Consider the following 24,686-nt stretch of genomic DNA (forward strand, 5'->3'; position numbering starts at 1 on the left):
ACAAGTCACTCATCCACAACTCAATCACATCACATGGCTCCTCCTGGGCCCATCCAAACAGTCAACAACCACAATTTAAAAAATTATAATTTAGTCCCTACAATTACCCCTTTTACAAAAACTACCCAAATGAGCTCTAAAAATTTTTAAACTTTGCCCTGCGGTCCTTAGCAATATTATTAAGCTAATGCAAAAGGAATTATATTTTTCTAACCTACCACGAATATTTTATAGATTTTTAATCGAAATTAGGCACTAGATAATTAAGAAAAAATAGGGTTCGGGTTTACCTATGCCAATTCCGACCTTGGGGACGCATCCGAAATGTCTGAAAATGGTGGGATAGCTTATAATTTTGATCCAATTCTAAAACTTTTTTGGTAGCCTGCTTGCCCGACCTGAAATTGCAGACCCGAGCAACTATTGAATTTCCCCGAATTGAAAATACCTACGTGAAGCTCACAATACGGGGGTTAGTATATAATTTTTACGAAATTTTCTAAACTTATTTAATGCTCAGAAAAACACTGCGAAGTTTCGCGGGAACCACTGAAAAATGGTGTCAAAAAAATTCGAAATGAATATTGCCGCGAAGCACTCGTCGAGTGAACCACTCCAGTACTCTCAGATTTTTTGTGGGGTTTGCGGTTTTCGAGAAATCTAGCCCAAAAGTCAAAATAGGTTAAACTTTCCGAACAAAAATTGGACAAACTGCTCAATAGATTTTTGTGTTCTTGGTGTCTATGAAAAGCTCTTAAGGTGTAGATGTCTTTTGGGATAAGACTCGGTCTAATTGGTGGCCGGATTGACCAGAATCGACCCGGGAAGATGAAGAGTAGCTCGCGCGAAGGGAGAATTTTGGTGTGACTTTCCAGGGGAGGCATCCTGGAAGTGCGCCGGTGACCGGGAAAGGCTGGGGTGGTGGCTGGCCAGCGAGGGGAGGAAGGAGGAGAGAGAAAATGGAGAGAGAAGAGAGGGTGTTGGGCATGCGAGGAAGGAGAGGGAAGAAAAAAAAGGTCGGTTTGATTTTGCTGATCTGACCCGATTCGATTCGATTCAGCCAATTCGATTCAGGATACTCAAAATTAAATTTTTATTCTGCCTTGGGGCTGAAAATGAGGTCCAAAAATTTCAAAAAAATTCTAAAAAACTCAGAAAAATTTACAGGGTCTAAATATATTTTTAGTTTTACCACGTGATTTTTAAATTAATTTTTAAAAATCATCTAAGTTTTTATATTTTCAAAAAATTGAACCTGATTTCAAATATTTGAAAATTTTCAAATAATTTTCTCAAAAATTTAAATAAAATAAAATATTAATAGTTACCCATAAAATAATAAATTTAAAAATTAGGGGTATTAGATATCAATAGGTACATCATTAATTTACTAATTTTGTTCTTTTCACGTTTGTATTTAATATGATTGCTTTGAGCATTCTATCAGGTCAGGGTCTCCATTCTCCAGTTGGTTTGGAAGAAAGGCGTGTGACAAGTCATTCTTAAATATGACAATTTTTGTGTGGTTATATGATAAAGCAGCGATTTTACATGAAATGATAATTTAATTATGAGTAAATATGTATTTGTGTATGGGTTCTAACGAGTGACGTGTATATATGGACGGATCTTTAAAATTTATAATCACCCTATAATTTTTTTTTAAATAATAATCATATATTTATTTATATGTCTAATCGTTATTCATTTGTTATTTTATATTATACACTAACGTGAAATTACAGTAATACTATATAATTTCTGGTGCTCATAGGTTAAGAAACTCCAATTAATAATCTTCGTTCCTTTGTTATGGTTATTTAAAAGTTGCTTGCACTGTAATAGCAGATTCATTTTTCTTCAGATCGAAAGTTTGCTATTTAAGAAAATTTGTTGAGACGTAATCTCAATTATCTAAAATCAACCTGGTCTTTTTAATAGGAAACATTGTGAATGATGAACACAAAATCTTTATTTCGGATCTAGTCTGATGTGGCTGGCAAATGTAGCATGTGAAACATCGTCCACGCCAAGCCCAGTAAAGGCAACAATTCTTCGATTATTTATTTATTATTATTTTTTTTTTTGAAAAAAGGTGATGAGCTTTTTCCCACTATGAATATAAATTAACATCAAAAGGAGCTAAGTGGAAAAGAGAACCAAAGAAAAGCAAACCTTGGCTTTCACTGCAAGAACTCGAACACCAGCACAAACTTCCACTCCCAAGTCCCATCCACCATCACACATTTTCCAATCCTGATGCTCCCAGCCACCTCTCATTCTTTATGTTAAAAGAAAATATTAGTTCAAGATTCTTAAAAAAAAAAAAAAATCATCAAATACCTTTTCCTTTTAGCCACGATTTTTTCTTTGAATAATTTGTCCATTTTATTTGTCTCTCAAAAATCATAATTCTTCTCAATCATGTTTTAAGAATGCAGAGTTCACGAAGAAAATCAATTTACAATGTTATATAAATGAAATTTGTAAATAAGAAAAAGGAATGAAGAAATGTGGTTGGTTAATATTGAATTGAGATATTTTCTTTTGAAATTTAATTAATTTTATCCCTTTTTTTTTTTAATTTTGACTCTTATAAAAGCATTGTCTTTAAACATCGGTTAGAATGATTTAATTTACATTAAATTAAAATTAAAGAGTTTTATAACACAATTATAAAATTCAAATAAATTAAGGAAACGACAGATGAAATTTAGAATTTTCAAATGCTAAAGTTGAGCAAAAAGTGGCAAACAAATTTAATAGCTTTAGGTTGAAAACAAAGACATAGATCCTATAAAATAAATGAGACATTCATGAGTAATGATGGAAATGGAGAAGGTCAAGTTCCTTGTGTTTGTACGTTAGGGCTCATTTCTTGCAAGTTGGATAGCAGCATCACCATGCCGAACATGATACCGGGGGATGGGATTTGTCCTGTTCCCTTTGTCTGTTGGCTTCTTCTTTACCTTTCTTATCGTGAGTAGAGTAGATACACCCCACCATCCTACTTCATCCTTTCTGTTAGAATGGTCCAAGCATTGAGCATTACAGTATTAGAATATTATATAATACAGTGGTGATTTCATATTGGTAATTCAATAAATCAATAAAAATTAAATATATTAATAAAAATAAACTCTATAAATAAAAAATGGAATAAAAAAATAATTACGATAACAGTTATTTCTTTTAATAACTGTATTCATCTTCATGTTAATTTATAAGTAATTTATCATTCCTTTGATTTTTTTTTTTCACTTTTTCTAGTGTGATCCATATCTTGAATGATTATGAAACTATGGTCTTTTTGCTATATTATGAAAAAAAAAAAAAATCATGATTTCTAGACCTAAAATTGCTAACTTGTTTTTTCAATGCTAAGAGAGGAGGAGGAGGAGGAGGAGGAGGAGGACGAGGAATCATTATAAAGAAGCCATCATGGGGTGTTTGTGAAGCTATGATGGGGAACATGTGGTGTGTTTTGTGGACCCTTCCATTGTTCTGTAAGAGAAAATTTTACATCAGATGAAGGAGACCTTATAATAATAATAATTATACATTAAGAACACTACCCGTTTCACTAGAAGGTCTATGAGAGAACAAATTCAATGGCGTATAAGTACAAAAAGAAAATGAAAAAGAGAACAAGAAAAGACCCAGGTCTATGTTTTCATGTCTACTAAACTTTTCAAAGGAGGATCATCTAGTGTGTGGCTTGTGTATATCCAAAAAAATCTCATCTCTAATCATTATTAGAAGTCTTAATCATAGATAAAAAATCAGATCCTTTTTCTGAAATTGTAATTAATTCAATCCTTTTTATTTTGAAAAATTTAATATATTTATTAATTCAATGTTATTGGATTTTATTTGAAAATAAAATAGAATGAAAAAAAATATTAAAAAAATCATATTTAAGAGTAAAAGCTATTTTCAAAATCATCAATATGCCTAAGTAATGCGAACAAATTCTCCAAGTCTTCTCAAAATGGGAAAACAAGATTTGTTATTGTACTTGCAGATAAAGAAAAGGTTCAAATCAATAAACCCATTTTTTGGGAAACCAAAAAGGAACCGTGAAAACTGTTGAATTTTGCCAATACCCATCAAAGATGCTGCCACATTCTTTCAAAGATGATTTCTTCTTCTAATATATGCTTGGCCATTTTCTTGCATTTTCTGAGAAATGGAAAGAAATCCTGTAAAGCCACTTTCTCTCTTATTTTATTTTGTTATAATCTAAAAGGATACAAGGTATTTGTGGACGCCTACTTGTTTGGTTGGTTTAGAACTAGTGAAAAAACAAAAGAAAACAAAGTTAGCAGAAAGAACTGTAATTTCTGAGTGAAATTTTCTTTTTTTTTTTGGGTCTCTTGTAAAGCAGGCTTAGATTCCATTCTCTCTTTTACTTTTCAAAATGCCAATCATATTGCTGACTCATATTTTACTACTATCAGCAAGCACAGACCCAATACTCTTGAGTCCTTGAGTCTCTCACACATCTCTTTCAACACCATTTTCAGGCCTGCAAGCAAAAAGTAAGAAATGTAATCATAATAATATACAAGCCTAGCTATTTATTTAGTGCGCCCACCCTCACCTCTGCGTCGTCCACAGAGCAACATTTTAAACGGGTATTTCTTATCCCCAACTGCCTTGTCCAAGTCATTTTTTTTTTCTCCACTTTCTGAAATTATGTATTCTCAAATATGGAAAGCCATGGCATTGGCTTCACTGGTGGTTCAGCTATGCATTTCTCTTGGGTTAGAATCTTCTTCATCTTTATCTCATTCTGATAAGATTATCAGGCTTCCTGGACAACCCCATGTGGGCTTTCAACAATTCTCAGGATATGTCACTGTGGATGACAAGAAGCACAGAACTCTTTTCTATTACTTTGTTGAAGCAGAAATAGATCCAGCTTCCAAGCCCTTGGTTCTCTGGTTGAATGGAGGTTGGCAGCTTCTCAATATGCTTCACATTCATGCCTTCAAAATTGACTCAAATGAGAAAAATGTGCATTGTTAGGAAAGAAACAAAATTACATTATTTTAATTGACAATATGGATTTTCAATTAATTATGAAACAGTATTTGATGATCTAATTCTGCTTGTTGCAGGGCCTGGCTGTTCTTCTCTGGGAGTAGGGGCTTTCTCTGAAAATGGACCTTTTAGACCAAATGGGAAGGTTTTGGTGAGAAATGAGTATAGCTGGAACAGAGGTATAAAACTCTAGTGTCAAGTCTCCCTTTTCTTGCATATTTAGCTGTAAATTGATCAGAAATCAACAATTTTCATTTCCTATAAATTGCAGAAGCAAATATGTTATATTTGGAGACACCAGTTGGAGTGGGGTTCTCTTATGCCACTGATAGCTCCTCCTATGTGGCAGTGGATGATGAGGCAACAGGTAGAACCCATCAAATTCAGAACCTTCATTCCTTTTGCTAAGTGGCACCGCAAAGAAATGCTGTTAAATGATTGCCAACATAAGTTGTAGCCAAATTGTTGCTTTTTTTTTCTTTTCACTCTGAACAAAAAGGCAAAAGTTTTGCACCTTGAGAAATTATCGTTTTTTTTTTTTTTAAACAATACAATTAACCTACCTGCATAGGCTTATGCAATTACTAATAAAACAGTGTTTTGTCTCCCTACTATTACTCTCCCCACACCCCACCCCCCACCCCCCCACCCCCAAAAAAAAATCTTTTTGCTCTATGGGAATTTTAGGTTTAAGAAAGCCGATTATATATATATATGCTTTTTATAGAAGTTACAATTAGAGCGCCATTTCCAAACTGAAGTGTCATTGTGAACTGATTCTGATAGATTAAAAATTAAAAAATTTATTGCATCTCAGTTCAGGACCATTCTCAAGGTCTTTATAGTTTGGTTTTGCCAATAAAATATTTACGTAAGCATAAGTGTGTGTATAGGCATATATATGAACCTCCTAAAGCTATTTTTCCTTTTATTTTCTTAAGCCAGGGACAATGCTGTATTCCTGCAACGCTGGTTCAATAAGTTCCCTCAGTATAGGCATAGGGACTTGTTTATAGCAGGGGAGAGTTATGCAGGTACACGGTACTGTATACTTCAATTTCCATCTTTTGTAGCCCATCTATATATACCTAGTAATTTTAATGTAGCTGCTTCATTTCTTTTCATCCATCCAGGCCACTATATTCCTCAACTTGCAAAGCTTATGATTGAAATCAACAAAAAGGAAAAGTTATTCCACTTGAAAGGCATTGCAGTAGGCAACAACTTTCTTCATTTGATTGCTTAGTCCACTGCAGTAGGATTGTACTTAAGAATTACGTCTCTTCATGATATTGTTTCAGCTTTGAGCTAACAGATTACTTCCTGCATTGCAGTTGGGCAACCCTGTTCTAGAATTTGCTACAGACTTCAATTCAAGAGCTGAGTACTTATGGTCTCATGGGCTGATATCAGACGCAACATACAAAATGTTCACTTCTGCTTGTAACTATTCAAGATACGTAAGTGAATACTACAGAGACTCAGTTTCAACTATTTGTTCGCACGTTATGAGCCTAGTTAATAGAGAAACCAGTAGGTTTGTGGACAAATATGATGTTACCCTTGATGTTTGTATTCCATCAGTTCTCTCACAATCAAAGGTTTTGAGACCACAAGTAAGTCCTCCCTGCAAAACCAATCGCCTTCCAACTTTCTTGTCCATACTTTTTTTTAACTCCAATTTTTTGCTTATAATTCTTCTTTCACAGCAAGTATCAGAGAGGATAGATGTATGCGTGGATGATGAAACCATGAACTATCTGAATCGAAAGGATGTGCAGAAGGCTTTCCATGCCCGGCTTGTTGGGGTTCGCAAATGGGAAGTTTGTAGCAAGTAATTTCTCTTATGCCTTGCTAAGATATAAAAGCACAAAAAGACCAAAAAGAATCAGTCATAATGATATATTAATTACAAATTGTTACTTCCTTCATCCAGCAACCTCAATAATTAACTGGCATATGGCCCTATTGGCGCTTAACGAAACCCAACCAATTTGATCCAATATAAAATAACAACCGTAATGAATAATGATACACCTGCTTTTAATAGTGCATCACTAAAGTTGTGCAATGCTATTCGCCTAATTTTCACCAAGTTACAACTAACGTAACAAAAGAATAACGGCAGAAAATATTCTAAAAAGGAAACTCATTTTAGCTGAGTCTGTAAAGTTTTCCTGAAATTTTCAAAACAGAATTTTGCATTGCCATCTGGTGCTTTAATTAGCTATGAAAAGTAAAGTTTCTTGAAAAAATAAGCTTTTTTTTTTTTATCATAGCATTCTGGATTATGAGCTGCTCAACCTAGAGATACCCACAATCTCTATTGTTGGATCACTTATCAAGGCTGGAATTCCAGTTTTGGTTTACAGGTAAACTCAAAACTTAAACCAGTCCTTAATAAGATTATTGAGGTGTTATATATTCTAATAACATAAATCATACAGTGGAGATCAAGATTCTGTTATTCCATTGACTGGTAGCCGCACCCTTGTTCATAGACTGGCGAAGGACTTGGGACTAAACACAACTGCGCCTTATAAAGCCTGGTTTGCAGAAAAACAGGTAATAGAATTTCTCATAAGACACAGCTAGTCAAGCATGTTTAGTGAGAAATCATATCAGATATTGATTCCATTCTGCCTTTTAGGTTGGTGGATGGACTCAAGTTTATGGCAACATCCTGTCATTTGCTACAATCAGAGGCGCTTCTCATGAGGTTCCATACTCGCAGCCAGAGAGATCACTGGTGTTATTCAAGTCATTTCTGAAAGGCCAACATCTACCTGAAATTTTCTGATGTGTTTTTGAGTTGAGGCCCGCAGTCATATAATGGTGAGATATTGTATGTAAGAAATAACATATATGCTGTTATTATAGTCAAACATTCTTTATCTTTCCAAAAAGAAAAAAAAAAATCATGTATGAGTGTGATTACGAGGTTTTCTCAATGTAATTTATCTTTGAATTGGAGAAATTTTGTGAGAATTATGAAAATGACTACCCTCTTTTACAACCAGAGTAGATGATCCATTTTACATCAAATTTATGTCGGTAATCAATCCTTATAAAGAAGATTGGATTAAGCAAAACGTAAACTCAGATTTGATACTAAACTTGATTTAATCACATGCAATAATCTGCTATGAACTTAGAAACACTGTAACAGAAGGGCATTGGCAAACTTGTATTATTGGACAGCTTAGAGCAAGAAGCAATACCTGAGAGCAAGCAAAACTAATTGGAGCAGATCCTCCATGACTCAACGACTCAACCTTGAATTGTCAATTGTTCTTGCTGCCTGCAATTGAATTGCACAGATATCAAACTTTCATAGCTAATAGTAAATTTAAAGATCAGGAGTTTCAAGTTCCCAATTTTATTTATATTACCAAGTTTGTGTAGCAAGATGGTTATGAAGATCTACGTGAAAAACATGTGAGATGATAATGGACATCTCATGCAAGAAAGCAAGACGTGCGAACAAAATAATACTATTACATAATGAGCCATCACCGACCAAGGCGACCCCTACCCCTCCAAAAAAAAAAAATGAATAAATAAATAAATAAAGGAGGATCCTTTTGATGGGAAACCGAGGCCACCATAGATGAGCATGACCAGCTACCGATGGACAATTCTAAAATGTGATGGTCATGATTGCACAAACCAAAACAGGCCCTTTTCTCTTAACACCTTCTTCACCATTTATAATACTTTCTTGCAGAGCCCGCCTGGTTTTTATGTGCAGTATTAATCTCTCTCTCTCTCTCTCTCTCTCTCTCGAAATACTTTCCCTTGTCCAATTATCAACTGCCAACCCCACCTGAAAAAGCGGGAACTCTGCTTTTTCTCTCTTTCTTCTCGTTTTTCTGAAGAAAAAAACTGGCCACCAAAATAAAGCAACTGCCTGCCCCATTTTCTTTCTTTAATTTGACTCTCTCTTGCTGGTAGCAGTATCAGTGCCATCCTATTTTCAAAAGGAAAAAATAAAATCGAAACAACCCAAGGGAAAAAAAAATGTCGAAAGAGCAAAAGGAAAGCTCTGTATCAATCATCAACACCACCCTACAGGCCCAGGTAAAACCCTTCTCTCAGAGGATAAATAATCATTGCACCTATGTACACATGCAATTTACATATGAAGTTCCACACCCACACACACTCTCTTTCCCTCTCATTGTTAATGTAGAGGAATCTCTCATAAGTTTGAGGATCTAGGATTTTTGGGGATTGATTAACATCCCAAGATCGGATTTTGTGGCTTCTATGTATACGTGGGAATTTCAGGACAAAGAGGAGGAGAGGGAACTGGACCTAGGATCCGACGAGCCTGACACGCCTTTACCTCTCACCGTTACTTCCCGGGTAAATCATGTGTTGTTTTTCCTGGTTACTCTCAGCTTGCAAGAAAGAGGAAATGATAGAATTATGGTGTTCTAAATGAATAACATTTACGCATTTGGAAATGGGAAATTATGTAATATGCAGGTGTTGTATATGTTGGGAGATATAACGGTGGGTTCTGCACATCGGTTTGCTCAATGGCTGGAGTTGGTTCGTAAGAGAAGCGGGAAATATCGTGCCTCGGGGTTCCCCCGCCGCCCTCACGGGCTTGACACCATGCCCTCTGGGTCTTCCATCTTGCTCTCTTATCATTACTCATTGCCGTAAAATTGCTATGACAAATCTAATTATGATAGTTTAAGTATTAATTTACTTAATTGTTTGGCAATTTAATTAATGGTATCATAGGTTGCAATTTGGACTAGACTTTGTGATATCTGGAACTGATTTCATATTCAATTATGACTTGATTGCTAAAATTATTAGTTTGGGGTACTTGCCTATTTAAAACTGAGTGGCCATTATTGGAATTCAATCAAGGATTTGGGCGTTGGCTATTGAACTAGATTTTGGACCGGAGGAATGACATAAGGGTGGGAGATTTGCAAATCTAAAGTTATATTTGTAATTCAAATGTAGTTGGAAGAGAAAATTATTTAGTGTATCCGTTGCATGTGCACCTTTACTCACAATGATGCGGATCCCATTTTCTATAATTTAAGGAGAATCTAATTTTTCGAGTGAAGGTGTACATACACATGGTGTGTTTTATTTGCATATATAATTTGCGTGTAATAGTGCTTCTAGAAATGATAGGAATGCATAACCAACACATAAATGAAACTTGGCTCTCTCCCAAGTGAATTGCTTATTTCCATTGGAAGAAGCGCTTGATAATTCACCCGCCTGTTACTGTGAAATAAGCAAAGTAAGGAGTTATAAGAAACATTTTGGTAGTTTATTTAACTTGTGTTTATGTAAATGGAAAAGTGACAATAACTTTCCTTTTAACCTGCTTATCACTACGATTACCTTTTAGTGCACGAGAATTGCTTGTTGATTCAAAAAGTGATCCTCCTCCTGAACAAGCTCAAGAGACCAGTTTATGGGAAAGGCTTGGTAAAGCTGCTGTGTTGGACATTGAGTCTAGCTCATTTTCCTGGGACATGCTTTCTTCACTTCACCACACTGAGCATAGTAGTAGCACCGAACAATCTGAGGATGAAATGAATAAAGCACTTGAGGTGTGTGATCTGATTTAGCTACAGCATTTATTGAGCATCTTCTGTGAACTCACTCAAACATCTAAACAAATAGAAGGTAATAATGCATCAACCAATAAAATTAAACATTCTTCTTATATGATTGTTGGTTTCTCTCTGAAAAAATCATGCCATGGAACACAGAAACATATCTGCATGACACACACGTTCTATTCTAACCTCTGAATAGATATAGTATTGGGTGAGGCATAGTTTAGTTGAATTTTGGATCTGTTCAACTTGGTTTTTCTTATTAAATAGCGTGGGATGGATCATCAGGATATAAGAAGAGAGGAATTCAGAATTCATGTAATAACGGAAATTGTCAAACTGAATATAGTTTGTGTTATGCTACATTCTTTTTGAAAGAGTGATGTGTTTTGCCTGTATATGGAAGAATTTTAAAGATAACTGTATGCCCATTGTTTATCTTCTTATCAGCTACCTCAACTTTTCTTCTATATCGTGCATGTAGGTAACTGTAAATTCTGGGGGAGTTGTTTTCTTTGCATTATTCAACCAGCATGGAAACAATGATGCTTCTTCTAAGGAAGCAGCAGCTGTCATAAAATTTTCATCTTCAAGGATGGCCACACAATCTGAACGCCTTGGCTATGAATTTGCGAAGTGGCTAGGAGTCCAAACTCCACAGGTTATATTGTTATACCCTGGTACTTTTGTTATTTATGTCCCTTACCCAAATCTTCTCTTGGACATCCTGTCTGTTTCTTCCATTTTCTTAATGATAATAATTTATTCTGCTGGTGCATTGCAGGCTAGAGTCATTCATAATTGCAGCACAGAGTGGCTCCAGATTAAGGAAGCTGCAGAAAAAGCAAGAGTTACAGCAAATTCGGAAGGAGATGAAGTTGGCGAAGTTACATGTTCAGAACTTCTGGAAGCTCTTGATCTTAGCCGATGTCTTCTTCTGATGAGGTGAAATCAAAAGATGCTTTTTGATTGATCTTTCTATACTAAAATGTTAGGAGCCAGATTATACAATTTTGTAAATTTTGGTGCCACTCAGTAAATGAGACATTAATTAGATGATCAGATGATGCCATCTATCTTGTTTCTAACAGGTGCATATTTAGAGAATTAGTATAAAAAGGATGTTGTAAGTTGTAATTAATCTATTGTTGTGATAACAAGAATTAGTTATAGCTCCCTACTTTTCTCTCTCTAAATCTATTCCCACAATTCTTCTCTTATTTCTTCTTCTTCTTCTCTGTTTTCCTTCTCTTTTCCTCAGTTTTCCCACTCTTTCCTTATTGCCAAACACTAGAACCAAGGCCTAACAATCTCATATCCTAACACAAAATCAGTGTGAAAAGAGCAGGGGTGACTTCTACTCATTATATGCCTTCTATAAAGAAATAAGGCTTGTTTGGATTGTTAGTTAATTATACTGAGCCTTTGGGGCATCATGACTATAAATTCTAGGAATGGAAAAGGTATTATTTGATGTTACCGGATGCATATTTCTTTCCCTAAAGTTTCTTGTTCAATTTCTTTGGTCAAATTCCTTACTCTAATGGCCTTCTGTTTTTGCAGTTATATTCATGGATCTCCTTTATTGGAAAGCTCAACTGCACTTGATTCACGTGAAAATGCGGAAAAAACTGCAGCTGCTCTCGGTCGGGTCTTGATGTTGGACCTTGTCATCAGAAATGAAGATCGATTGCCTTGCCGACAGCTCAGATGGCGTGGGAATGCCACAAATTTATTGTTGGCTGATAAAATGATCTCTGCAAACATGAATGCATTGGAGGATGTTTTCGATTCTGCTATCAACCGGTACAGACCAAGTGTGATTAGGGCTCTTCAGAAAGAAAGAAGGGCAACTTCAGTGGATAGTAGATTGAACTCTAATGAGCCAGGAATTGCATCACAGGGCTGTGATCTTTCTGATGTCAAAGAATCTCCAAAATCTAGTAACAAGAGCCTAAGAAGTCAAACATCAGAGGAGTCATTATTCTCTGAACTCCAAAAGTTTCACATTGTAGCCATTGACTCTGGTGTTCCTCGCCGGCCTCCTGCTGGGAAACGTGCAAATGACCAGACAAATTATCCTAAACTGGTTGAGTTACTTCTTAACAGTTCTGATTACTCCTCTAATTTGTTATATGAAATAACAGGAGGGAAATTAGGAACTTCTTTAGAAGACACCAACACAACTGATATACGAGGAACAGAAATTACTTCAGTTGTTCAGGAATTTCGTAGTGGATTTCGGGCTGCGCTTAGGGATCTTCAAGGTTTCCATATATTCCTTCTAACACTTAACCAAAAACTGGATAGTTTGTTACGAGCATTTATGAATATTACAAATAAAACTGCTGGGGACTTTGACAGAGAAGATATGGTTGTTCCCGAGTCACCTTTGCATGTAGGAGTTCATTGTCCTTCTCCACCAACACCAAGTAAGGACCGGTTCCTTAATGATAATCATCCAGATTTTAGTGATTCAGAACTACAGAAAACAGCACCAAGATCATCATCTTCAGGAAATAAAGAAAGCTCAGACTCTCGTTCTCCCATCTCCAGAGAAATTTGGCATGGGAAGTTCTCCAGGGGAAGCGCAGAGCCCATTCATAGCCTCCGTTTGACAACAAAGCTTCGTGACATCCATAAGTTTGCCAAGGTTGGTATATTTGCTAGTCCTATGGATTTTGTCATATAAACCATACTTCAAATAGATCACCAGCAATAGCATTTAGAAATGACCAGTTGAAATCCAACCAATCATCAAGCAAAAGGTGTATTGGTTTTGAATGAACTTTTTACTTTCCAATTATAGAATTTTTTTAATCTCACAAATTTTATGATTGAAATTTATTGAGTGATACAACTTGGATTGGGAATATTTTCATTCATATTGCTAACTACTGATTCTTATCTTGTAATCACTCTATTTGGGATTTATGCTGCATCTAAACACACAACTGCATGCTGACAATATTATGAAATGTGGTTTTCTGGAATGAGAAAATGTTCCAAAACCAAAAGTTCTAGACTATAAATTGCATGATATAATGGCTGTTCAATTTGACGTTTAGTAGGGGCACCATCCAGCATTTGGCCCAAAACTCAAAAAGCTAATGAAATTTTTCACTCGGCCAGTCAAATGCCAAATACTTCAGTACTGACATGAATCTTTTTGTTATTCCAGATTTTAGTTGTTCTGCACCAATGGATTTTCTCACATTTCATAATATGGGTAACAGTATGAATCTTTCTCCTCAGATCATACTCTCCCAAACTGGTATACCAGTTTGTTTGAATAAGATGTTTTTGGGTCTATAGTTGACCTCCCATGTGTTTAATCATATACCAAAACTGCTTGCAGAAAGGATATTTTGTGGGGGCAATAGATTACAAAATACTGCATTCTTCCTCGAAAATGGACAGTATATTTTTCTTGTTGTCTTGCAGTGTCTTGTTATATTGTGTAGCATAGCTAAAACTCCATCATCTTTCAATCATAACAGGAACAGAAGACTAGTTCTGTGCCGAGGCACTATTAGGTGCATATTTATTAGGACTTACTTTATAATTGAGGTACTTCCACCAGAAATTAAAGTCCAAGTAAAAAAGAAAGAAAGAAAGAAAGAAAGAAAGAAAGAAAAGAAGAGAAAGAGTCGTACAAGTATACTGTGGCCCTTCTGCTAGTTAGTAAGCAAATAAATAGATAAAAAAAAATTGTGATTGTGCTGTATGAAATAGCAGGAAGTTTTGCCCTAATTAAATAATTGTATTACTAGCCATGTCTTGTTTTTTAACTGTTATCATTATGCCTAGGTTGATATTGAATCAAATAAAGAACTGGAGCAATGGAATGAAATGCTGAGAAATGATGTCATCAAACTGTGTCAGGAGAACAATTTCAATACAGGATATTTTGAGGGCAGTGATAATAACTGTGTTGTTGATGCTTATGAGTTGAAGGTAATATGTCCGTTCAACAAACAGGTGCATGTCCATACAGATGTATGACTTTCTTTATAGCTGTAGTTGAACTTTCCTCACAAAAGATGGTTTATTTTTTTCTGTCCTCTCATTTCCCTTTTTCTTTACCCCAGGTTTAAATCCCTTTTCATTTTCATTTAACTTGCAGGTCAGACTAGAGCACATCCTTGATAGAATATCATTGATCTCTGATGCTGCAAATACAGAGAAACCATCATCAATCACAAATAGCTTGTTCATTGGTGGGGCCCTAGCTGCTAGATCCATTTATACTTTACAACATGTAGGAATCACTCACATAGTGTGTTTGTGTGCCAATGAAATTGGGCAGTCAGATTCTCAGTACCCTGATCTATTTGAGTACAGAAATTACTCTGTAAGTGATTTATTTTTCCTCCTATAATTTCGCTACGTCCATCATTTAGTTGACAATGTCTGTGCTCTATTTTTTGCATGTAACTAACTCTGCATCATGGTTTCCTCTGATAGATTTTGTCGTCAGCAACAATCTATCAAAGAAATCAATAAGCACAATAGTAATTTCTGTAATAAAAACAAAATTAACGGTAATAATAACAATAACTAATAGTAGTGTCTTTTCTCTTTCTAAATTGTGTAACCATAATATCATATGCACTCTTCCCTCTTAGAAATTGATGCTTTATGGAAAACCTAATGTTTTGGTTCTTCTTTTACTCTGTTTAGTCCTTATGTTCTTTCAGGAAAATTGTGCAACTATGAGCACCCATTTTCAATGGTGTTTATGATCATAGAAATTTTTAAGTCCTCAATCCTTAGGTTCTAGCTTATCTTTGGAATTTGTTACTGATGGTGGTACTTGCCTTACCTGAACAGATATGTGACAACGAAGATGCAAATATCAGCAGTATATTTGAAGAAGTTTCCAATTTTATTGATCATGTTGAATCAATAGGCGGGAAGGTTCTAGTTCATTGCTTTGAAGGGAAGAGTAGAAGTGCCACATTAGTTCTTGCTTACTTAATGCTTAGGAAGTAAGAGAACTTACTTGGTAGGGTAGAAGAAGTGCCCAATGTGGAAGATCTGTATCAGCATGCCTGCTGATAAGGAACCTCCACTCCGGCTACTCCAATATATATTCTGCACGCTAAACATTTCTGGTTGATGCAGGAACTTCACTTTATTAGAAGCATGGAATGCCGTCAGACGAGTTCATCGCCGAGCTCAGCCTAATGATGGGTTTGCAAGAATTTTATTGGATCTTGACCGGAAATTGCATGGGAAGGTGTCAATGGAGTGGCAACAGCGGAAGCCAACAATGAAAGTTTGTCCCATCTGTGGGAAGAATGCTGGCCTAAGCAGCAGCTCACTCAAGCTTCATTTGCAAAAATCGCATAAGAAGCTATCATCAGGAAGTGTGGATAGTGCTATGAGTATGGAGATACACAAAGTTCTGGATGCTCTAAAAATGACTAGAGGTGGAAGTGTCAGCCCAACACAGTCTACTTCAGTTATGGACTAGAATGGCAATCCCTAGTGTAATTAATTCATTGTCAGCGTACGATGAGCTGCGCAGAAAGTGTAGATACCCTTCATTGGCATCCTCAAACGGATAAGAGAGTCCTAGCGGCGATGCTGGAGCTGGGGGTGAGCTAGATTGAAGTTGTACATAAAATGAGATCAAGTTGTACATAAAATGAGATCAACAAGATCAGACACCCTCTTGATATTTTATAAACATTCTCGGTCGTACATTCAATAGGTAGCACATATTACCGTCTGCTTTTTACCATGAACTCTCATACATTATCGCTCGTTATCACAAAACATAACGTCAAGAATTGTCGAAAGGTAGATGTTCCATCACACACATCTAGGAAAAGGATAGGTACCGTATTTTGGTATGGAATGCTTCATGACAGAAGCAATGACTACAACAACCAAAAAAAAGGTGGAATACTTCTTGATAGAAGCAAGACTAAAACACAATTTCCAATTACATGAAAGCAACCAAAAAAGAAAAGGGGAAAAAAAAAAACTAAATCATAACTCTATCCATGAATATATTATGAAAAGCTAACTCAAATACCAGAATTTCACTATCTGGCACCTAACTATTCATGGTGATATGAGCAGTCTTCAAATCCAGCCAGCAATAAAATAATGGCCCCAGTTTCACTTCCTGAGTAGTCATTTCAACTAAACAGGCTACAACTACATTTCCAATTTTACGTTAAAAAACCATGCAGTCAATAAGTGGGCCAAGGTTGCCGAATAGTGAGTCCTTGGCTTACACGATGGACAATGCATCTTGCAACGACTCCGGAGACCCACTGCTACCATTGAGCACAATAACATTCCCATCAGAATCAACATCCACAATAACCGAGTCACCGTCTTTGATCTCTCCTGCAAGCATTTTCTCAGCCATGCTGTCCTCCAGTAGTCTCATTATGGCTCTTCTCAATGGCCTTGCCCCATAGCTTGGGTTATACCCTTCTTCAACGACCCTCTCTCTAAATCTCTCTGTCACTTGAAGTTCTATATCTTTGCCCTTCAGCCTGTCAAACACCTCCTTCAACATTATATCAGCTATCTCCTTGACCTCAAGCTTAGTGAGCTGCCGGAAGACAATCATCTCATCCAACCTATTTAAGAATTCTGGCCTGAAATATTGCTTCAATTCCTCTGTCACCAGACTCTTGATCCGATTGTAACTGCTATCCTTCTCATCATAATCAAGGTCAAATCCTATTCTCCGTCCTCCCTTCTCAATAACACTGCTTCCAACATTTGAAGTCATTATCAGAAGTGTATTCTTGAAGTCCACAGTTCTTCCCTTGCTGTCAGTCAACCTTCCATCTTCAAGAATCTGAAGCATCATGTTGAAGACATCAGGATGGGCCTTCTCAATCTCATCAAAGAGTACTACAGTGTAAGGCCGGCGACGAACAGCCTCTGTCAACTGCCCACCCTCAGTGTAACCAACATAACCAGGAGGTGAACCAATGAGCTTGGAGACTGTGTGTCTTTCCATGAACTCACTCATATCAAGGCGTATCATGGCTTCTTCAGAGCCAAAGTAGTAGGCAGCTAGTGCTTTTGCCAGTTCTGACTTCCCTACACCAGTTGGGCCCGAAAATATGAAGCTAGCAATTGGACGATTGGGGTTCTTGAGTCCAACACGAGCTCGGCGAATAGCACGGCTAATGGCTTTGACAGCTTCATCCTGACCAATGACTCTCTTATGCAAGGTCTCTTCCATCTTCAAGAGGCGATCAGATTCATCAGTTGATACTTTCTCAACAGGAATGCCAGTCCAAGAAGAGACGATGTGCTGAATGTCTGATTCAGTGACAACAGGACCCACATCCCCTGCCTCAGTCTCAGCCTTGCTCATCTCCTTGCCTTTCTCCACAATAGCTGCAATTTGTGCTCTTAGATCCATTTCACGATCCCGTAATTCACCAGCCTGTTCAGGATTTTATGCATCGTAATTCAGTGGAATGCAATGGCAGATACCCGCCACAAAGGGGAAAAAGAAATGGGTCAGAGAAAAATCTCCAACTCTTCTCACAGAAACAAATGTAGAGGGTCCTAGAGAACTCAAAGACCAAGCAATGAAAGAACGCTCTACCTTTTCAAAATCTTGGCTGCGGACAGCTTCATCCTTCTCCTTTGTTATTTGCCTGACCTCTTTCTCAAGCTCCCGAGCTTCCTCAGGGACCTGAAATACAGATTAGACAATAAACAACTTGCATAAAGGTAAGACAGGTTATGCCAGGAAAACTATAGTGCAAGTTCATGCCTGTGCATGACGAAGGCGAACCCGAGAACCAGCTTCATCAATCAAGTCAATTGCCTTATCAGGAAGAAAACGGTCACTGCAGGAAGAAAAAAAATTAAATGTGAGGAAAGAAGAAACTTTTGCAGGATTCTGTTTGTACCATATCCGAAAAAGGAAGAGAAAAACAAACACAAATGATTATGATGTATTTGGAAAATATCTATAATCATTAAATAGGAATAAAAAATAACTAATGAAAATCAAATGCTCCCAAATAATATTAAACCCTATAGTACCTAAACAGAAAATTACATAATATTCCTATATTCAAAAAAAAAAAAGGAAAAATCTAAATTCTAAAAATTAAGAATTAAATCAAAATTTCTATATTTCTTTTCTTGGACTGCATTACAAAAGCAGACTTGGAACTAAGCCCTATGAGCATATGCTTACAAAGTAGAGTCCAAGGAACTCATTAATTATTTCACGCATTCATAAAAGCAGCAGAAGAACAACAATGGTGGCTATCAGGTAAAAAAGGTAAAAGCAACAATCACAGTCCAAGTTGCCACTTCAAAGGAACACCGATACATATGTATGATGACGCATGCAAGATTACAATGGTGTTCTAAAATATTTTGACATACTTCCAATTTATTTTTTATATCTGAGTTCCTTCAGCCAGGCTTCATGATATCATGAAAGAAAATCTACAAGCAGAATCAACATATTAACATAAACACATTATTTTGTTTACAAGTGCACAAGCTATTACTCCTGTTATTAATTATCTACGGATTGGTGTGACACAACACATAGAAGTATAAATCAAATGAGGGCTTGAAATAGAAAATATTACATGGATCACATACCTGATGTACTGATATGACAACTGTGCAGCAGCTATTAGAGCTTCATCTGTGTAACGGAGCTTGTGGTGGATCTCATATCGCTCTCGCAGCCCTTTCAGAATCTGAATTGTTTCATCAACAGATGGCTCAGGCACTTTGACTGGCTGGAATCGTCTTTCTAAAGCAGGGTCCTTTTCAATGTGCTTTCTGTATTCATCCAATGTTGTAGCTCCAATACACTGAAGAAGTTAAAAGAAAAATATGAGAAGTTTTGGATTCAAGTGCAAACAGATTATAAAAACTTAACCACAGACCTGAAGGAAGCATTTTATGATCATTTATTTCTTGTAGTTGCACAAGAAAACATTGCAGGTAAGCCAAAAAAATTCCATTTATGGTTAACTGCCCCAGGGTGATTGGGCAACATAATAGATGCATGATAGTCAATTCCAAAAATTTCTCATTCACCCAAGGAAGAATGAGCCAACAGTTTTACGATTAAAAACAAAAAAATAATAATAATAAAAATACATGTACAGGACAGGCTACAAATTCAATAACTCAGTCTCAGCTCAAAACAAGTTGATTTTTTTCTCTTTTTCTGAAGAAAACATGCATACTAAAGTTACCTGCAATTCACCTCTCGCAAGAGCTGGTTTCAGGATATTGGCAGCATCAATTGCACCTTCTGCTGCTCCAGCTCCAATTAATGTATGCACCTCATCAATAAAAAGAATTATTTCGTCACTTTGTTTGATTTCTTCCATTAGCTTCTTCAATCTTTCCTCAAACTCTCCTCGGTACTTGGTTCCAGCAACGAGAAGACCCATATCAAGGGTAATAACCTAACATCAAAAAGTGACAAAACATAAATGTGTATAGTTAACAAGTTTTTTTGAAAGTAGAAACAATAACACTAATGCCAGTTTCTCACTATGTTATATGATTACTGCACAACTTTCTCTTTTTTTTTTTTTTTTTTTTTTGGGGGGGGGGAAGGGGGGTGGGGGGGAGACTGCACATGCACGTGTGTGTGTGTGTGTGTGTGTGTGTGTGTGTGTGTGTGTGTCAGAAAGAGAATTCACATGTCACATTTAATTTAAACCCTCCTGTCCAACACAATCAGGATGCCCCATCTCAAGAATTTTTTCTGACACTGACGACCATGCACGGATGACAAAGCCAGCATTCAAATCCAAATTCCAGAGTGCAATGAGTATAACATGTCGCATAAAGAAACTGAAAGCAACTTTTAAGGTAACAAAAGTATGTATTTTGAAATCTAAGAACTATGCTATAAAATGAAGATATAAAATAAGTAAAGAACATCAAAATAACCAATTTCCATATTGATTTTTCAAATAGAAAATAGAGCAACAATATCAAACCTATTGTTTCAGCTAATAGTGTAACCAAGGCCTACACCAGAACCATTTTATTAATAATTAATAGTTCCAAAACAGTGAAGGAGCACAAAAATCTCCGTGCCCAAACTAGGAGCACAAAAATCTCTGTGCCTGAACTATGTCAAGAGATTGAACCAATACTCACCTTCTTTCTCTCAATCGTTTCAGGGACATCACCACTTGCTATACGTTGAGCAAGACCTTCTGCAATTGCTGTTTTCCCAACCCCTGGTTCTCCAATAAGACAGGGATTATTTTTAGTTCGCCGACCCAAGATTTGGATTACTCGCTCTATTTGTGGCTGTCTTCCAACAACAGGATCCAACTTACCCTGAAAGGAGAAAAAAATCCAATAAAAACGACCCTTCAGAATATGTAATAGAGTAAGAGAAATTGGTTAGCATTCACTTACCTCCTCTGCTAGCTTGGTCAAATTAGTTCCATACTCTTCAAGTGTAGGCATCTTATTGCTACCACCTCCTGGTCCAACAGTAGCAGGAATATTTTCTGTGCTTTCACCAACCATGCGAATGACCTAATTGCAATGACGAAAGTTTTATTTCAGTTAACTTTCAATATTGCACTAGCAATCGAGGGATTCTACAAACAGTCACAGTTAGGTTGACCCAACTCTCCCATAGTCATTAGTTACCTGTGTGCGTATGTTGCTTGGGTCAGCACCTAAATTCTCAAGAACACGGGCTGCTACTCCTTCACCTTCACGAAGCAGCCCAAGAAGCAAGTGCTCAGATCCAATATAGTTGTGACCTGAAAGATTCATGGAAATTGGATTTTTCTAGTTAAGATAACCACCTTTAGAAAAATAAAATAAAAATTGAAAGTAAGCATTTGTATGGAAATTTCTGCACTGGTTAGCACTCAGCACACAATTAATGAAAGTTCTAAAAATTCATACATGAATAGGAGATGATAAAACTAAAATAGGCAGAATGGCCTTGTTAGCATTTTAAGATTTACTGAATTCAGCATATACACGCATACAATGGAACCCTTGAAGGTTTTCAACTTAGAGGCAAAGACTAGAATCCAAGGGACAGCCCATAACCATCGCCAAAACCTACTTTGTGGTATGTAGGAAAATTTACAGCAACACTTTAGGCCCTAGTTTTAAATTCTATGTCCGAGAAGGAAGAAGGAAAGAATGAATCCTACCAAGCTGGCGGGCTTCCTCCAGTGAGAGTTCCAACACACGCTTTGCACGAGGAGTAAATGGAATTTCCACTGCAACAAATCCGCTGCCCCTCCCTATAATCTTCTCCACTTCTACACGTGCATCCTTAAGATTGATTCCCATAGATTTAAGCACCTTTGCAGCAATACCAGTTCCTTCACCAATAAGACCCAGCAAGATTTGCTCTGTGCCAACAAAGTTGTGACCAAGCCGTCTTGCTTCCTCCTGGGCAAGCATAATCACTTTAATTGCTTTTTCTGTGAAGCGCTCAAACATAGCCCTAGGTAAAAACCGCTTAGCCTTCTGTTGCCTGCAGGACATTGTGATTGCAACCCTGGAATGGAAATCATGTCTGGAATTTAGCAATGTGTCTAAACAGTTTGAACTTCGCAGGCCTGAGAATCCTCTCAATATCAATGTTGGTGACCGTGAACTGCACATCATTTTGGTGGTCATCCTTGTTGATGTTTCAAATTCTTGAGATTGGCCATGCTTTATACCAGAAACTATCGTAGGAACATTAGTTGAATGAACCAGCAGCCTCGCCATGTGATACCCCAAAAAAAAAGTCTGCATTGCATATGTTGCATCTTAGAAAAATAATACTATAATATAAAGAGAGAAAGAAAAACCCAGGCCCCCAATCAAGTTGACAGTGAAATATGAAATAGCAGTCAGCCAGCCGCAATTGTAGTAAAAGAGCACTAATTAAATAGTGCATCAAATTCCTCATCAACAATGATGTTATTAAGAACAGGAGCTGTCTATTGTTGCTAAATATATTTACGAAAAATTCATAGAGAATGTTGGGACTTGGGAAGTACACAAAATACCTACATAAAATGGTTGACTCGCATTATCATTCATCAGTTACAATAAGCAACACAAAAGGCACATTCTTGAACTAGTATATTATCTTTACTTGGTTGGCAAAAGAAATCTGCAGAGCAATCCAACTATGAATCTATATACACAAGCAATATATGAATCTTTGTTGAAGGCAAAATTGTTCAAGATTTAACATTCAATCAAAGGACTGGAAATCAATTAAACAGGAATAACCCCACAAAGAGAGCTATTAGAAAACACTCGTGGCCTTAAAAGGTATTAATATCAATTCAAACAGACTTCTATCAAGTATGAATGCAAGCACCACAGAGGTTTACATTCTTCCATTTCAATTAACTCAGATATGATTACGAGGTAAAGATATTACCATTTGAAACTAGAAATTCACACTTCAGAAGCAACTAATACCAAACCAAGCAAGCAAACATTTCAGCAAACAAACCCAAAGAAACTAAAAGCGGCGCGTTTTGAAAAGGCAAAAACTAACAAAACGAAATACTATAATCTACCAATCTATATCCTGGTGATGAAATCTAGCAAAAACACACACAAAGAGAGCTCAACTATAACAAGTATTTTCAATTATCGGAGATTCAGCTGATAGGAATAATTGAAAAAAAAAATTTAAAACCCTAAATTGAAGAATTGAAATGAAGCACATATCTGAATAAACAGAAGGTCAAAAACCCCAAGTTAGAGTAGAAATGCAACAAGTAAAAATTAAAAAAGCTTACCTAAAATTCAAAGATAAAAACGAAGCACAGAAGAACAATCAAGAAGAAGAGAAGTGAAAATAAAAATCCAGAGAGAACCTAAAGGGTCTTTATTTTTTCTTTTTTCTTTAGAGAAGAAAGAGACTCTCTTTTATGGTCGGCCGAGAAGGAAGGTTAGATGTACAGATGTGGCTGGCTTATAATATAAGACGCTGTTTTTGTTACCCTCCCTCCCTCCCTCCCTCTGTACAATTTTTTTTTTTTATGTGTACCTTACACTCCATCAACCTTCACGGACCTTCGCCAGCTAAACCACACGACCTTCTCGATAATCAATCTCACTGGCGGCTCCACACCGTCCGATTCATAGAATAATACACGTGGTTTATAGATTAAATTATTGATGAGAATTAAAGTGGGAAAGGGGCAGGGTCCGGGTCGGGTCCCGGCGGTCTTACCTGTTGGTCAATCTAACTCCAAATCCTGTGCTGTCTACCCATAATTTTTTTCCATATGCCTAATTTGCCCCTATCTTGCGCCGTCGCTGTGCCTGTAGATTAGTCGTATACCAGACCTTGACCTCCTTGATATTATTCGACTTGCTACGTTCACTCGAATTTGTAAAAATAATACTGTAATAATGTTTGCATTTATACGTGAATTTTGAACTTATATTAAAGACTAACAATATAATTTTTATTATGGTATTTTAATTTTGAAGGAGAAAAAAAAATAAAAATGAAATTGGTAGATATGAGTTCATATTTCATTAATATGTGGGTGCTGAAAATATCAACTTGGAAGAAGTAGGGCCTCAAAATTTTAGCAACGTCAGTGAAAGGGTCGGTTGTCAAATTAATATATTTAAAAATATTTTCTCAACAATAAACTCTTTCTAAAATATTTTGAGCATGATTGTCGGTTGTCGAATTTTGACCTTGTTGGTAATCCGACTAAAATCTCTTATTTTTATAACCGTTTCTTTTTTTTTATTAAAATTTAAATTTAAAATTTTAAAATTATGGAAACAACTCTAATATTATTATATTAAAACTCATTTATTATTTTATTTTATTTTATTAGAATCAAAATTTTAAAATCTTAAAAACGATTACAAGCTCTAGCATTACAATGCTTCTTATTTCTCCCTATTTTCCAGCAAATTCGGGAACTTAAGCCATACTCTACCATTTCACACCAACAAGAGCAAAATTTGCTTTGCATTTGGTCATGTTTAGTGATGACGTAATTGGACTGGGCAGTTTCATTTACCCATTCAAGGCAT

The 24,686-nt window shown here is 36.3% G+C and overlaps 3 protein-coding genes and 1 long non-coding RNA gene across 9 annotated transcripts; 2 read left to right on the forward strand and 2 right to left on the reverse strand.

Moving 5' to 3' along the window:
• The first annotated feature begins 4,334 nt into the window (after positions 1-4,334).
• Positions 4,335-8,065, forward strand: LOC110659694 (serine carboxypeptidase-like 45). 2 transcript variants are annotated; one of them, XM_021817701.2, is made up of 10 exons: positions 4,375-4,957; positions 5,124-5,225; positions 5,318-5,413; positions 5,988-6,080; positions 6,180-6,259; positions 6,381-6,662; positions 6,756-6,880; positions 7,326-7,418; positions 7,494-7,611; positions 7,697-8,065. In XM_021817701.2, the coding sequence occupies exons 1-10, from the start codon at positions 4,699-4,701 to the stop codon at positions 7,844-7,846; spliced, it is 1,398 nt and encodes a 465-aa protein (XP_021673393.2). In that variant the 5' UTR covers positions 4,375-4,698; the 3' UTR covers positions 7,847-8,065. The 2 variants fall into 2 exon arrangements, with proteins under 2 accessions (XP_021673392.2, XP_021673393.2); XM_021817700.2 differs by having other exon boundaries at positions 4,335-4,957; positions 6,381-6,880.
• LOC131171961 (uncharacterized) lies at positions 7,209-8,588 on the reverse strand. Its single transcript, XR_009142651.1, has 2 exons — positions 8,268-8,588; positions 7,209-7,832 (listed from the first exon to the last, which is right to left on the reverse strand). It is a non-coding gene; the product is annotated as an uncharacterized LOC131171961 (long non-coding RNA).
• A 60-nt stretch (positions 8,589-8,648) lies between these two features.
• Positions 8,649-16,683, forward strand: LOC110659692 (dual specificity protein phosphatase PHS1). 5 transcript variants are annotated; one of them, XM_021817698.2, is made up of 11 exons: positions 8,649-9,126; positions 9,337-9,414; positions 9,538-9,680; positions 10,433-10,637; positions 11,131-11,307; positions 11,431-11,591; positions 12,210-13,299; positions 14,457-14,603; positions 14,773-15,000; positions 15,480-15,637; positions 15,774-16,683. In XM_021817698.2, exons 1-11 carry the CDS (start codon positions 9,067-9,069, stop codon positions 16,123-16,125), a joined length of 2,799 nt encoding a protein of 932 aa, XP_021673390.2. In that variant the 5' UTR covers positions 8,649-9,066; the 3' UTR covers positions 16,126-16,683. The 5 variants fall into 5 exon arrangements, with proteins under 5 accessions (XP_021673390.2, XP_021673386.2, XP_021673387.2 ...); XM_021817694.2 differs by having other exon boundaries at positions 8,695-9,126; positions 9,268-9,414; positions 9,538-9,716; XM_021817695.2 differs by having other exon boundaries at positions 8,739-9,126; positions 9,268-9,414.
• Positions 16,547-23,627, reverse strand: LOC110659693 (chaperone protein ClpC, chloroplastic). Its single transcript, XM_021817699.2, has 10 exons — positions 23,423-23,627; positions 21,821-22,409; positions 21,300-21,415; positions 21,060-21,182; positions 20,793-20,978; positions 19,871-20,086; positions 19,263-19,480; positions 18,412-18,487; positions 18,241-18,330; positions 16,547-18,075 (listed from the first exon to the last, which is right to left on the reverse strand). The coding sequence occupies exons 2-10, from the start codon at positions 22,386-22,388 to the stop codon at positions 16,894-16,896; spliced, it is 2,775 nt and encodes a 924-aa protein (XP_021673391.2). The 5' UTR covers positions 22,389-22,409; positions 23,423-23,627; the 3' UTR covers positions 16,547-16,893.
• Positions 23,628-24,686: the final 1,059 nt, after the last annotated feature.

The sequence above is a fragment of the Hevea brasiliensis genome, chromosome 13 (assembly GCF_030052815.1).
Source record: "Hevea brasiliensis isolate MT/VB/25A 57/8 chromosome 13, ASM3005281v1, whole genome shotgun sequence".
NCBI classification, from domain to species: domain Eukaryota; kingdom Viridiplantae; phylum Streptophyta; class Magnoliopsida; order Malpighiales; family Euphorbiaceae; genus Hevea; species Hevea brasiliensis.

Excerpts from the sequence above, each read along its gene's own strand:
- LOC110659694 (XM_021817700.2), top strand. The coding sequence starts at position 4,699 with ATGTATTCTCAAATATGGAAAGCCATGGCATTGGCTTCACTGGTGGTT. Across the intron at positions 5,414-5,987 it reads AGTGGATGATGAGGCAACAG|CCAGGGACAATGCTGTATTC; the intron begins GTAGAACCCATC and ends TATTTTCTTAAG. Across the intron at positions 6,881-7,325 it reads AAATGGGAAGTTTGTAGCAA|CATTCTGGATTATGAGCTGC; the intron begins GTAATTTCTCTT and ends TTTTTATCATAG.
- LOC110659692 (XM_021817694.2), top strand. The coding sequence starts at position 9,067 with ATGTCGAAAGAGCAAAAGGAAAGCTCTGTATCAATCATCAACACCACC. Across the intron at positions 9,717-10,432 it reads TCTTATCATTACTCATTGCC|TGCACGAGAATTGCTTGTTG; the intron begins GTAAAATTGCTA and ends ATTACCTTTTAG. Across the intron at positions 15,001-15,479 it reads TTGAGTACAGAAATTACTCT|ATATGTGACAACGAAGATGC; the intron begins GTAAGTGATTTA and ends TTACCTGAACAG.
- LOC110659693 (XM_021817699.2), bottom strand. The coding sequence starts at position 22,388 with ATGGCGAGGCTGCTGGTTCATTCAACTAATGTTCCTACGATAGTTTCT. Across the intron at positions 20,979-21,059 it reads TGACCAAGCTAGCAGAGGAG|GGTAAGTTGGATCCTGTTGT; the intron begins GTAAGTGAATGC and ends TTCTCCTTTCAG. Across the intron at positions 19,481-19,870 it reads TTGCGAGAGGTGAATTGCAG|TGTATTGGAGCTACAACATT; the intron begins GTAACTTTAGTA and ends TAACTTCTTCAG.